This window comes from Callospermophilus lateralis, chromosome 4 (genome assembly GCF_048772815.1).
Source record: "Callospermophilus lateralis isolate mCalLat2 chromosome 4, mCalLat2.hap1, whole genome shotgun sequence".
Taxonomy (NCBI): Eukaryota; Metazoa; Chordata; class Mammalia; order Rodentia; family Sciuridae; genus Callospermophilus; species Callospermophilus lateralis.
Window position 1 is genome coordinate 142884273 of NC_135308.1, and position 15067 is coordinate 142899339.

The following is a 15067-nucleotide window of genomic DNA, read 5'->3' on the forward strand; positions in this document are numbered from 1 at the left end:
TCTTGTCTCAAGTCCTTCAAATGTCTCAAGTCCTTCAAATCCTTGGGATTACAGGTATGCACTATTTACTGTGGCTGGCTTTATTTATTTTTGCTCCTACAATACTGACATAAATGTTTTTTTGTTTTGGTCTTGGGGACTGAGCCCAGGGCCTCAAGTGATAATGTACATTTCTACTGCTAAGTTATATTCTCAGCCTCATGACATGAAGGATATCCAAATACTGAGCAAATAAACACTGAAATAAAATATACTGGCAGGATACAGAAATTTGTAATGCAAGTCACATTTTAATATAGTTTTAAAAACACTTCCAAATATATCTACAAATTTAATCAGGAAAAATACCTGAAAATAACAATGTAATTAATCATTAGTACATTATTTTAAAGAATTATTTTTCTGAATCCTTGGCTTACTATCTTGGATTAAAAAGGTATCAACCTACTGACTTTTCCAGGTGGGCATTTTATATTAAATGAAGCTTTTCACAGCTGATAATTATAAAATAAAGGTGACAAAAATTATGATTTAATTTAAGTAGGGAAAAAATTTCCCTTAATACACTGGTAAAAAGCATAAGTTGATACTTTTGAAACTTTTTGGCTACTACTAAAATAGTAATTAGTAAAATCTGCATCACCTGCAAATTTTAACTTTTCCTCTATTGTAAAATTCCTTATTTAAAAATGTAATGAGTGCAATAAAATCTTTATATTTGTGTTTGAAAAACCAACAAGCAATTTATCAAAATAACTCATCATGAAAGCAGAGTAAAGAGATTTAACAGAAGCAGCTGTGCTTGTAACAGTACTGTGGAAGGCATCCCAGGAGTCTGAGATGCTGTTGTGGCAACACCACAGTTTCAGGGTGAGTCTCACCTACTGCTAAAGCAGCTCTCCTCCATTTTACAGTGAAAAATCAATGCATATTCCTTTATCTTTAAAAGTGATCAATTGCTTTTTTGTTTAACTCGCTTTGGAAACATGGATGGGCTCTGATAAATCCATTATTTAACAAATTTAGGGTATTTTTTTAGTAACCTAAAAGGAATTGGCTAAAACCCAGAGCATGGACAAGAAGCTACAACACAGATCAGAAAAGAGGGAAAGGACAGAGTTATTTTATGGAATAGAACAACAATTTTAATACCTATTTTGAAATACTGAAATATTTTGGGTTCAGTTAGTCTCTACTATGTTTAAAACACAGCAGTAAACCCAAAAAAATTAAACCACAAATACCACCTTATTCTCAAAACCAATTCTCAGAACCATTTGCTGCCATGTAAATAAAAAGTGCTTGTAACTAATAAGGTATAATAACACTAAAAATCACAAATGACCAATATCTCACTGCCAGCAATGAGTGGTATATGCTTAAGGATATCATGATATTTACAAAAGTCAAAAAAAATACATATTCAATTATTATTTCCTACAGTTCTAATTTTATCATTATACCATTGAGCATAAAATGATCTTTTGAGATGGTAAACAGATTACATTATGAAGAATAAAATGCAAGGAATTCTCTGTAAGGATATTTGACCACTAAGTGTTCGTACTAGTTCAAAATGAAGCTAAATATGAATAGAACACAATTTTGGGGAAAAAAAGAGACTAATTTATTTGCTTTATAAAATAAAATAGAAATCTTAGTTTAGATGGTCCGGAGGTGACAGCTTCAGATGTCATCTTTACCAAGAATAAATCCATAGTATTTCTTATTTATTTATGTAAGACAGAAAGGGATATTTAATTCCTGCTGACTGCCTAGTCACTTCAAAAAGTCTTTGAAGGAAGCTAAAATAAAAATACCTTGAATTTTGGTTATTATTTTTTTTTTTTTTTGAGAGAGAGAGAGAGAGAGAGAGAGAGAGAGAGAGAGAGAAAGAGAGAATTTTTTTTTAATATTTATTTTTTAGGTTTTAGCGGACACAACATCTTTGTTTTTTTGTATGTGGTACTGAGGATCGAACCCGGGCCGCACGCATGCCAGGCGAGCACGCTACACTTGAGCCACATCCCCAGCCCTTGGTTAGTCTTTAAAGTCAAAATTTGCACATACTATGGAAGCAATGAGTACAATTTGGTGTTTTCCTGTGTTCTGGAAAAGAACAATAAGTTTATAGCACTATGATCGCAGCTTTTCAAATGCTGTGACCAATTATTTGAGAGTTGTAATCTGCAGGTTCCATTTTTAAAATATGTGGGATGACACTGTCAATCCGTACATTTCCAATGAGACCTTTGAAAAATAATTCTTCTGTGATGGTAGCATTCATCAATCTCAAAGCTGGCAACCTGAGAAGGAGTCTCGATAATCTAAAATGAAAAAGAAAAAAGGGGGCAGAGGAACAAAGTTGAAAAAATAGAGATTTTGTAGAAAGATATTAGTAATTTATGCATGTCTATTACTTGTAGACTAATTTAATAAAGATCTACTGTTTGTGTGTAAAACCTATGACTGTCACCTGGATACCAGTGTAGTCTAAAAGGCTCTACATGAAAGCCTTGTTCTCAACTGTTGTCCCACTTGGATCTAAGGACCAGGTAACTAAATTATTAAACCATGGGTCAGGTTATACAATTAAGAATGATTTAGCAACTCCTTTCAGATTGTACAAATGCAATGTTTTGTGTTATCATGATATATGAGATTCAATAAGTTTTCTTGATTATGCTCTGCAAAAAAACTATTGGAAATGGTGTAACAGATAGCAGTTGTTATAGAACATGGAATCAAGACCACTGGAACCAAACCTTGATTCAACTGCCCCTTATGACAAAACCTCCTCTGGCCTTGCCTTAACAATTGAGACCAAATGAGACAAGAGCTCCTGTATAGCACATTTCTACTACTAAAATTACTCAGTTCCTGTTTGTTCCCAGCAGGTGAGCCCCATCCACAGGACTGAAAGGAAGCAGGGTAGGAAAACTAGTCAGATAAACCAAGGCTGGTTTTCTTGATGGAATTGGTTTATAAATCTACATGACTTGGTATAACACACTGTTATAATAAAATGTTCTTTTATTAGTTTGAAATATGCTAAACTGTTTTATTCATTATATATAAGCATACTTACATAGCTCTTACTGCATACCAGGTGTGCTTCTAAGCATTTCACACATATGAACTGACTTAATCCTTATCACACAGTAGTTCCCCCTCATCGGTGGGGTTAAGTTCCAGGATTCCCAGTGGATGCCTCAAACAGTGACCCTGAACAAGTTACTTATCCTGTCTCTCTTACCATATAAAATGTGAGTACTGATGAATATACTATATGTAAAGCACTCACAACAATGAACTGTTCTTTTATTTTCCCCTCTGGTGTTGGGGATCAGCCCAGGGCCTCCCACATGCCAGGCAAGTACTCCACCACAGAGTCACATCCCAGTCACACTACTGCTTCCAGTAGCATTAGCTAGTCCAAAGATAAATGCTGCTGAAAACATTTGATTATTGTTATATTGGAAAATAATGAAATAATAAGATTCACAAAATATTTTTAAATGAATGTAATTATATAGTATTTAAGATCTAGATACCTGTAAGTGTCATCTGGATATGTTCTGGTTATATAATCTTGAAATTCCACATAAGCCTTTTCCTGAAATTTCTCAATCTGTTCCATATTTTCTAGGCCTGGATGATCTGAAACAATAAAGAATATATTGTTACTCTAGTTCTGAATGTTCATTTAATGAAATCCTGAAAGTGGAGATGAAAATATAGTTTAGTCAAAAAAGAAGCCAATTTATATAATGCGCTACACTTTTATTACACAAATATTTATTAAGCCCACCTATTATATACCAAACACTGGACTTTACATACTTGAATTATTTTCTCTCATATACATATTCTAGCATCTAATAAAAAATGAGATCACTGGATGTTACCAAAATAAATAGTTTTCTTGGGCTGGGGTAGTGGCTCAGCAGTACAGCACTGCCAAGCATGTGTGAGGCATGAGTTCGATCCTCAGCACCACATAAAAAAAATAAAATAAAATAAAATAAAGGTATTGTGTCCATCTATAACTAAAAACAAAACAAAAAAGTTTTCTTTCTGTTCCAAAGGCAGTGAGATTTTGACCATTTTATGGTTTTAAAAAGGAATGAACAACCAAAATGATACAGCTTAAAGAAGTATCTTTTATTCATAGTATGTGCATTTAGAAGGTATTTTAGTATTTTTTTTCTTAAGGAAAAAACCCTACTATTGTTAGGTAACAAAGTACTTATGAAATTGTGAAACATAAACATTATCACTATCAAAAAATGTAAAATAATCTACATAAGCATTTCTTTTAAATATTGCTTTTTTTAGTTGTAGATGAACACACAAGTATCTTTATTTATTTTTTTGTGGTGCTGAGGATGGAACCCAGTGTCTCCTCACATATGCGAGGCAAATGCTTTACTACTGAACTACAGCCCCAGCCCCTATACAAGCATTTCAAAGGTCACTGTAACATTTCACAAAACTGGGAATACTAAAAGAACTTCATAAAAATGATGCATTCAACTTTCATCTATAGAAAATGAAGGTGGCACATTGCCTGTGATAAAAATGGAGACATATGATGGCTGCAAGTATAGTTCAGTGGCAGAGCACTTGCCTAATATGTGCAAGGCCCTGGTTCAATCTCTAGCACCATTGAAAAATGGAGACACGTTACTAAATCATGTGAACATTAGAATAAATAGTACAAATAAGCTCTAATTATCTTACTGTTATCACTGAGAAATTTGTTCAGATAATTTCATTATGACACACAGGGACAGAAATACATAGCAAAATGAAAAACAGACCCTAATAAAAACCTCTTAAATTTTTCCTATTCATAAATTGATCATTGAAAGCTTTCTGTCATTTGTCTTTGAAAAACTAGAAAACTGGCAGAAAAGTAAGAAACTAGGTCTAATAAGATGTTTGAGAATTTAACCCCCTGACATAGCAACAATTGTTTCTCATTCTGGTATTTATTATGTCTAACAAAATATACTTACAAAATTTCAATGTTGACCTGACAACCCAAATAAATACAGTCTATACATGCCCTCACTGCTTTTCCAACCTTCCTTTTCCTTCTCAGATGTCTAACATCCTTAAAATTCTCCAATATAAAGAATACAAGGATGATTTTTTTGGTAAGAGTTGTGCAATCATCACCACAATCTAATTTTAGAACATTTTGTCCTTCCAAAAAGAAACTTTCTACCTACACTGAGGAGATACTCAGACCCTATTGACCAAGGTTATGTACTTAATTTCTCTTCACATTTGCCCACACTGCATTATTTTATATAAATGGAATCAAACGATATGTGTTCCACTGTGACTGGCTTCCTTCACTTAGATGTTTTCAATGTTCATCATATTATAGAGCACATATCAGAATTTCACATATTGTCATGGCTGAATGATACTCCATGGTATATATAAATGCTCATTCTTCAGTCATCTGTTGATGGACACTTGAGTTGTTTCTACTTTTGGGCAATTATTAACAATGCTGCTATAAAACATTGATACATTTTTTAAAAATATTTTTTAAGTTGTAAATGGATACAATCTTTATTTTTTTATGTGCTGCTGAGAATCAAACCCAGTGCCTCATGTGTGCAAGGCAAGCGCTCTACCACAGAGCTACAACCCCAGCCCTGATATGCATATTTTTGTGTAGATACATATTTTCACTTCTCTCAGACTGACAGGAATGCAACTTCCAGTCATAGTGGTAATTCCAGGATTATTATTTTGAAGAACTACTGAACTCTTCTCCAAGACAACTGCACCATTTTACATTCCAACCAGCAATGTATGAGGGTTTCAATTTCTCCATTTCCTTAAACATTGTACTTTAATTAAGAAGTAAATGTTTATATACCTGGACTGAAGAGTACTATTGCCTTCAGATAGGCATATTCATATCCATCAATGCAGAGTTTAACCATGCTGTTACAAAACTCCTGTAGCTTGAAGATGTGCTCCATCAACAATTTTCTCCTTTCTGGTGACATCTTATCTTTAATTAAAAAACAAACACTTTTAGTTTTCATCTAAAACATAAGACTATTTTGATGCATGATATTTCCTTCTTACTGATTTCTAACTTTGAATATAATCAATCTATAAATGTTTAAAATTCAGAATATAATTATAGATGAAACTAATCATCTTCAGATATTGCTCATTCAAAAACTAAACTGTTATTACAGTAACACTTAAGGTAACATTTTCTTTCAATAAACATCTTTGAGAAGGAAAGGTTTAGAGGCAATCATCCCAAAAATTGGCCAAAGTACAAAAGACTCCAAATATAGTAACAGTATTTTACTTAAGCTCATATTGATTAAAAAAATAATGCACAAACCCATCTTTAAGAATTAGCAATACTACTATAATGAAACAAATATTTAGCAAAACAAACAAACCCTGCCAAGATAAAAGAAAAACTGAGGAAAAAAAAGTTTTACAGTAAATATTTAGTGTACTGTGGAAGGATGTGTATAAGACATTAGTAATTAGTCAACCATAGCCCTTCTGAAGGTAGGTGGTATGTGGCAAACTACAAGTATGCAAGAAAAGAATTAGGAATAGAAGTATATAAATAAGATGGAAATGTGGTACTGCCTTCTAGTAGATCTACTGAAAATGAGATTTTTAAGGTGATTTCTCTGCCCTTAAATATGAGGAAAAAGCAGATGATTTAAAGATAATGTAAGGGCTGGGGTTGTGGCTCAGAGGTAGAGCACTCCCCTCACATGTGCCTGACCCTGGGTTCAATCCTCAGTACCACATAAAAATAAATAAGTGAAATAAAGGTATTGTATCCTACTACAACTAAAAAGTAAATATTAAAAAAAAAATAAAGATAATGTAAAATAATGAAAAACAGAATATAGTAAGGAACTAAAAAGTAGTCCCCAATGTAAAAAGTATTCCTGAGCTCAAAAGGCTGAATCACCCTCCTGGTTATAGTGATAAGCCATTCTAAAGTTAAGTACTTTATAAACCAGTTATTGCCTGTCTCCTGAAATGAATGACAATTGTAATCACCTTGGTATCTAGCAAAGGAAAAAGAAAGTAAAAGTTGTTCCATGACTCTTTCTTTCTGCACATGAGAGAATATACTCTGTTGAACTGATATGAAACCAGCCTATACTGGGAATCAAAGGGCTATAATGAAGCAAAGCAGTTTTAAAATTGGGAAATATATATTTTAGAGATTTGAGCACCTCTACATTAGCTTTTTGGATTCTGTATTGTAGTATAAAAATACACAGGGTCTGGTCAAAAATAGTCTGGGCTATGTTATGGATGTGATCTGTCCCATCATGTTGCAACTTGGGTGCCAATGTAGGGGTGTTAGGAGGTAAGGCTTTTTAAGAAGGATTAATGTCTTCCTCAAGACTGAGATTCATTCTTTGGAGAGCAGGTTGTTATAAAATCAAGTCTGGCTTCCTCACTAGCCATGTGCTCTCTTTCCTAAAGGTACCTGCCTGCCCTTCTGCTTTTCTACTATGAGGCCCTTACAAGAAGAGGAGCAGATGGCAGTGCCAGGTTGTTCTACCTCCAGAATCATGAGCCAAAATAAACCTCTTTCTTACAAATAACTCCAATTCAGGCATTCTACTTCAGCAACAGGAAATGAACTAGGATAGCCTGCCAGACTTAAATATCCTAGGTTTCAATTTTGCTGCACTCTCATTTAACAGTATTTTTGGATGTTTAATAAATCTTATCTAAAATGTAAAAATTGTGGGGCTGGGTTGTGGCTGAGCAATAGAGCACTTGCCTAGCACGCGCAAGGCCCTGGGTTCGATCCTCAGCACCACGTAAAAATAAATAAATAAATAAATAAAGGTATTGTGTCCAACTACAACTAAAAAAATAAATATTTAAAAAAGAAAATATAAAAATTGTATTAAAAGGGTAGGTACCTAAAACATTAATATAATCATCAGGATATCTAACTTTAGTCATAACCTTCTATAAAATGGATGCCTCCTTCTATATCCTGGAAAAGGAATAAATAAGGTGCTTTTTACCTTGTTGAAGACTACTGTGAAGACAATTGACAAATGTTGCTAATATAGTTGCTACATTCATCACTTGCCAGCACTGGGCAAGGCCAAGAGTAAAAAGTTCATTCCAGTAAGCTTTTACCAATGATATGCTGTTTTCTTGCCTATTAAAAAACAAAAACAAAAGTATAAATCAAGTATTAAAATAAATTTTAAAAACTTCACAACTGATCCATGTACTTAAAAATATTACTGAACTAAAATTACTTAGAAACACCAACTGAGCAAGGATTCATCAATTCTGTTTTGCATAGCTGAGGGCAACTGATGAAAAGTGCTTAGAATTTAAATATTAGCTCATTATCAGTTAGTTTCTAAGAATAATTAAAAGTAATATTATAAACTTAAAATAAGACAAGGAGGAACAGAAGTTTTTGGCCAGTCTCAGCAAGTCAGCAAAGGGCCTCAGCAATAAAAAATAAATAGGATTGGGATGTAACTGAGTGGTAAAGTACCCCTGAGTTAAATTCCGAGTACCCTCCCCACTGAAAAAAGCATGTGTGTATGTGTATATGTATCAATTAGCCTTTTGTGTTTGTGTGTTGCTGGGGATTGAGTCCAGGGCCTTATGCATACAAGGCAAGCACTCTACCAACTAAGCTATATCCCTAGCCTGGCTTTCTTTTCCTTTAAATTTATAAAGAGGTAACTGAATTATTTGGCAGTAGGAAAGCAATAAATTTGGTGGAGAAATGATTCATTCTATAATTCAGAAGAGACATTAGTATCCCTGTGAAGGAGATACTCACAATTTTACTATGAATAACACAAAAAGCCAAAGGCCTTTCCTGAATTTCTGAATAAGAACTCTCTTCACAGCATAAGAAAATAGAAAAAATATTTAGAAGTACAAAGCACTATGGTTTAAAAAATCAGTTATCCATTTGAAATTAGACAAGTAAGCTCCCCAGGTCTCAGGCTGCATAACTTTCTAAAATGCAGAGACACAGTACGTACTATATCATGCTTAAAATTATAAAGAGGTGCATGTTCTCACTTATATATGGAAGCTAAAAGTTGACCTCAAAGAAGTATAGAATAGTGGTTACCAGATCCTGGAGCGGGTATGAGGAAGGAAGTGATGAAGGAAGGTTAATGGTCTCAGGGGTGAAGCTATTAAAAACAAAAACAAGAGTATAAATCAATACTTGCAATCTCAGCTATTCAGAAAGCTGAGGCAGGAAAACCCAAGTTCAAGATCTACCTGAGCAATCTAATGTTCTGTAGTGCAATAGTATAACTATGGTGGATAATAATTTGAATATTTCAAAACAGCTAGTAGGGAGGATTTTGAATGTTCCTAACACAAAGAAATGATATGTATCTAAGGTGACAGATATGACAGTTACCATGATCAACTGATTATAAGTGTAATAAAATGTCACAATGCACCCCATAAATGTGTGTAATTACAATGCATCAATTATAAAATATGACTATATTGAGAAACAGATCATAACATGCTAAGTTCTCTCTGAGGCATTGGAGAACTAGCAGTTAACAAGATATATTACGTATGCCTTCATGAAAAAGAAGGGAAACACTACAGATGTATAATTTCAAACACTTTACTATATATATGTGTGATTATACACATAGTAAGTTTCAGGTAGTGACAATTCTACATTGCTATAAAGTAGTTTGTTACATAAGAAAATGACCAGGTTTAGCTAAGGTGGTTAAAGAAGCCATTGCTGGGCTGGGGATGTGGCTCAAGTGGTAGCGCGCTCGCCTGGCATGCGTGCGGCCCGGGTTCGATCCTTAGCACCACATACAAAGATCTTGTGTCTGCCGAAAACTAAAAAATAAATATTAAAATTCTCTCTAAGCCATTGCTGAGGCAGTGAAATTTCAGTAATTTAGAGAAAGATGGCAGAGAAACTTTTTAAAAATATGGGGCTGGGGATTTAACTTGGTGGTAGAGTGCTTGCCTAGCATGTGTGAGGCCATAGGTTTGATGCACACATACATGAATGCCCACAAGCAATATCTATGAGAATAATATTCTAGGAAGAAGAAAAAATAAATGCAGATGCCATGATGATAACAAGTGTATAATAGGTATTGAATAAAAAGTGTTGTGTGGGCTGGATATGGTGGGCACTCACTTGCAATCTCAGCTATTCAGAAACCTGAGGCAGGAAAATCCTAAGTTCAAGATCTACCTGAGCAACTTAACAAGATGCTGTCTCAAAATAAAAGAATATAAAGGTCTGAGGATGTAGCTCAGTGGTAGAGTGCACCTGGGTTCAATTCCCAGGACAGAAGAAAAAACAGTGTTGAGTGGTGGTCTTCTTGAAATGTTCTTCCCTGCACTGAATATTTTCTTTGATTCAAGGAGGCTGATTCATTGTGGGACAGGGAGAGGGAACATGGGAGGAACAGACGAACTTTAGATTGGGCAGAGGGGTTTCTGGGGAAGGGAGGGGACTGGAGTTATTAATGATGGTGAAATGTGATGATCATTATTATCCAAAGTACATGTATGAAGACACAAATGGTGTAAATATACTTTGTATACAACCAGAGATATGAAAAATTATGCTTTATATGTGTAATAAGAATTGTAGGGCTGGGGATGTGGCTCAAGCGGTAGCGCGCTCGCCTGGCATGTGTTTGGCCCGGGTTCGATCCTCAGCACCACATACAAACAAAGATGTTGTGTCCGCTGAAAACTAAAAAATAAGTTAAATATTTAAAAATTCTCTCTCTAAAAAAAAAAAAAAAAAAAAAAAAAAGATTAGAATTGTAATGCATTCCGCTGTCATATATAAATTAAAAAAAAGAAATGTTCTTCCCTGCGTTGTTTTCCTGGTTAATAGGGTTATTTGACCCTTAACATATTTCAAAGTTAACTTTCTTGAAGAAACATCCTCTCCCTTCCTTGGTGCTAACTATATGTTCATATTTTATGCATAGTTCATGGTATCCTAATTTATTGTTTTAAGTCTGTCTCCCATATTACATTATCCTAACTGAAGGCAATGTTCTCTTGTGTTTCTCAATCTCAGTGAACAGCACAGTACATGGCATACAGAAGGAATTCAACACGTTTTCTGATTTTGGGGGACATACAGCAGGTAGAAGTTAAGACTTAGAAAAGACAGTTAGAAAACCTGTGGGGTATGGGCCCTTCTACAATCAAGCAATCTTTAAACCAAACCTATAAATTAAGATAATAAAATTATAAGATTGGTTTCCTTTGTCCAAAGAGTTCTCAGTTGGTAAAAACATCCTGATCAGAAATATGTGCATCCTAATGAATGGTACTTACTTTTTTTTCCTTCTTAAAAAACTTGTAATCCCAGTGGCTCAGGAGGCTGAGACAGGAGGATTGCAAGTTCAAAAACAGCCTCAAGAGGGCGCTGGCCTTGCATGTGGGAGACCCTGGGTTTGATCCTCAGCACATTAAAAAAAAAAAAAAAAAAAAAAAAAAAAAGGGCTGGGGATGTGGCTCAATTGGTAGCGCGCTCACCTGGCATGCGAGCGGCCTGGGTTCGATCCTCAGCACCACATACCAACAAAGATGTTGTGTCCGCCGAGAACTAAAAAATAAATATTAAAAAATTCTCTCTCTTAAAAAAAAAAAAAAAAAAAAAAAAAAAAAAAAAAAGCCTCAAGCAATGGTGAGGTGCTAAGCAACTCAGTGAGACCCTGTCTCTAAATAAAACACAAAATAGGGCTGGGGTTGTAGCTCAATGGCAGAGTACTCACCTAGCATGTGTGAGGCACTGGTTTCAATCCTCAGCACCATATAAACAAATAAAATAAAGACATTCTGTCCATCTACAACTGCAAATAAATAAATAAGCAAGCAAGCAAAAAATAGGGCAGGGGATGTACCAATCCCTGGTATTCCCACCGCTGAAAAATAAAATAAAAAATATATATATGCATACACACACACTCAATACAAAGGCTAATACTGCAAACTGCAAACTTTAGAAAGTAATTTTTTCTCATCAGGAATTATTCAGGTGAGATTTTTAACTCCAGGTTGATCTCTTTCTCAGTCAATACTTCAGAAGGATTATATATCACAAGAAATTGGCTATTAAAATAAGTTTGAAAGTTTAAATACAAAGAAAACCCCTATTTAAAAAATTAATATATAGGGCTGGGGATGTGGCTCAAGTGGTAGCGCGCTTGCCTGGCACGCGTGCGGCCCGAGTTCGATCCTCAGCACCATATACAAAACAAAGATGTTGTGTTTGCTGAAAACTAAAAAATAAACATAAAAAATTAATATATAGAAAAGGATTCAAAATTTCAATCTCAGATTAAGCAAAATCAAAGAGAAAGATAAAAGATACTAATGTCCACCTTCTTACACCTAGCAATTCTTCTTGTAAGAATCTATTTTATAGAAATAATGCACAGGTAGGCAAAATGTGCATTATAGCACTGGATATAACAACAAAGAAAACTGGCAATAACTTAATACAAGTAAGTTAACAAAATACAAGTAAGTTAGGTTATAATAAACCCATAAAATGGAATAGTGGGTAGCCATTAAGAAAAACAGGGTAAATTACAAGTCCTGACGTAGGAAGAAGTCTAGAATATATGTGAAAAAGCAAGGCAAAAAATAGGCTATGTAAATGTGTGTTCTGATGGTTTCATAAAGGTGTCATAGAAAAAATCTAGGATATCAAACTATTAACAGTGGGGTTAGTTACCTCTGGAGAGTGAGGCTTAACTTGATAGTTCTATACTTCAGTATTATTTTAAACATGAGGAAATGTTAAAAGTGAACCAGTTTTCACCTTGACCTCTAATTCTGAAATTTTAAATAGGAAACAGCTTAACAAGGTAATTACCTAGTGAACACAGGAAAGGAAATAAATAACAGTGGCCTGTGCTATACCCCTTATAAGAAAGTACCTTGAACATGTATGAATAAATGTATACACCAGTTAATCTCACCATTGTGTACATATACAGGACAGATAATAATTAAAATAAGATATATTCCAAACTTGTATAAATACATCAAAATGGTTTCTACTATCATATAACTAAAAAGAATAAAAATTAAAAATATATGGAATCAGGACATAAATTTGATGGTAGATCCAATTTTTATTATGTTTATCAATATGACTGTAATGTTGTACAAAAAATTTTCTGATTTATTATATCAACAGTGGATTATTTAAAACTGTGTTCAATTTTCACAAAATTGAGAATATTTATTATTCTTTATTTCTAGCCTTGTTCCTACTTATAATTTATAGTTTAATTTAACTATTGTCATGAAATATATCCGAATGACTTAAAAAAAAAAGGAAAAAAGTACCCTGACAATATTGGGAAGGCTCAGAGAAAAGGTTGATAAGTACCATTGCAGAAGATGAGAAACATTAAAATTATTACTAAAGAAATAAGATAAAACTGGTGATTAAGGAATAAATTACCAGGTTAATTATGTTTTCAAAGGAAAAGTCAAAGAGTTAATAATAGAAATCAATTACAGAAAGCTCTCTATCTGCATTTGGAGTCAAAACAAAACCCCCCAAACCCTTGTTACTCTAGCTAGAGTGTTTTTTAAAAGTTCATTCCATTAGGAGAGAAAAACAAGAACCCCCTTTTAAAAAGGTTCCTAAGAGTATGAAGAAAAATGACCACTTCGTACTTTGTAGCAGGCAGAGGATTAAATTTACATTCATTATCTCACATAAGTGCATAACTCATAAGCAAGTGTCTGCTCCTTATCTAGAGGTGGGGGAAATTAGTCTCATTTAAGTAATGTAGCCCAAAAACATGTAAGTTGCAGAGGAATTAGAACTAGGATTTAAACCCAGATGTTTAAAAGGCTATGCTTTTTAAAAAAAAAAAAAAAAAAAAAAAAAAAATTCCTTACCTAAGTTAGCAGGTAAACTACGAAAGTAAAATTTCTCAGTAGAGACACCTCATTTAAAGCTAATACTTTGGGATGGTAAGGGCATGTTGGCTATCAGTTTCTGTTTTTGTTTTTTCCTGTTAGGAAAAAAATTAACAAATGACTATTTTAGTCACATTCTACTACCTACTTCCAAAACATCTTTCTTTCGAGAAGCAGAAGGAGCTGGGTAGCAAATGAAGTTAAGGTACCTTTCAAGCACTCAGAAAGCAATATAGGTTATACGATAGCAAAAAAAGGCACTGGAGCTGGGATTGTAGCTCACAGGTAAAGCACTTGCCCACCATGCACAAGGCCCTGAGTTTAATCCCCAGCACTTCAGAAAAGCATTAAGTTGACTAAATCACCTATACCCCACCATTTGTAATCTACACAAATAACTCATCACATTATTCTTTCCCTGGCACCATCTATTTCAATTAAAGGCATGTCCTTGGGGGAAAATAATGAATGATATGTCAATAAGCCCAAAAAGTTACCAGTATATTAGATTGTTTATGGTATTTTAAAAGATTCAACTTTCAGGATTAACATTTCATGGAAGGTTGCTTAAATTACTTAATAGTTTCCTGTGGCAAACAGTGTTTTTCAGATTTTTTTAATCTTTATTTTATTTTTATGTGGTGCTGAGGATCAAACCCAGTGCTTCATGCATGCTAGGTGAGTGCTCTACCCCTGAGCCACAACTCTAGCCCCTTGTTTCAGAATTTTGGTGACATAATATAAAGAATCTGGGTGGAAAGGACTACTGCCATATGTACTCCAGGCAAATCAGGCATAGTGCCCCCATTGCCCTTCAACAGAATGCCTATGACTATGTAGAGCTTCACTTGAATTATGAAGAACTAAAAAAACCCTGAATTCCTTTAAGTACAGAAATTATCTTTAGAAAATACAAATAACTACACAATTAAAAACATTTTTAAAGCTACTATCCTCTTCCACTAAGTCATCAAATAACAAACTGCTTATCTGTTTCTCTCTGTAAAATTATGTTGTTGTTTTTTCGCCAACTTCTGTATCTAGCAATAAAAATGCAGCTCATGCTAGTTCCTAGATTTAG

At 34.1% G+C, this 15067-nt stretch overlaps 1 protein-coding gene across 6 annotated transcripts in view; it reads right to left on the minus strand.

Moving 5' to 3' along the window:
- Positions 1-317: 317 nt before the first annotated feature.
- Nr2c1 (nuclear receptor subfamily 2 group C member 1) overlaps positions 318-15067 on the minus strand; it is a 53851-nt gene continuing 39101 nt past the window's right edge. For all 6 annotated transcript variants that reach the window (XM_076854963.1, XM_076854959.1, XM_076854960.1 and 3 more), the window contains 4 exons: positions 8067-8206; positions 5903-6040; positions 3555-3660; positions 318-2327 (listed from right to left, as the gene is read on the minus strand). In XM_076854963.1, coding sequence (XP_076711078.1) covers positions 2153-2327; positions 3555-3660; positions 5903-6040; positions 8067-8206 — 559 coding nt within the window. In that variant the 3' untranslated portion in view covers positions 318-2152. The remainder of the gene's footprint in view (positions 2328-3554; positions 3661-5902; positions 6041-8066; positions 8207-15067) is intronic.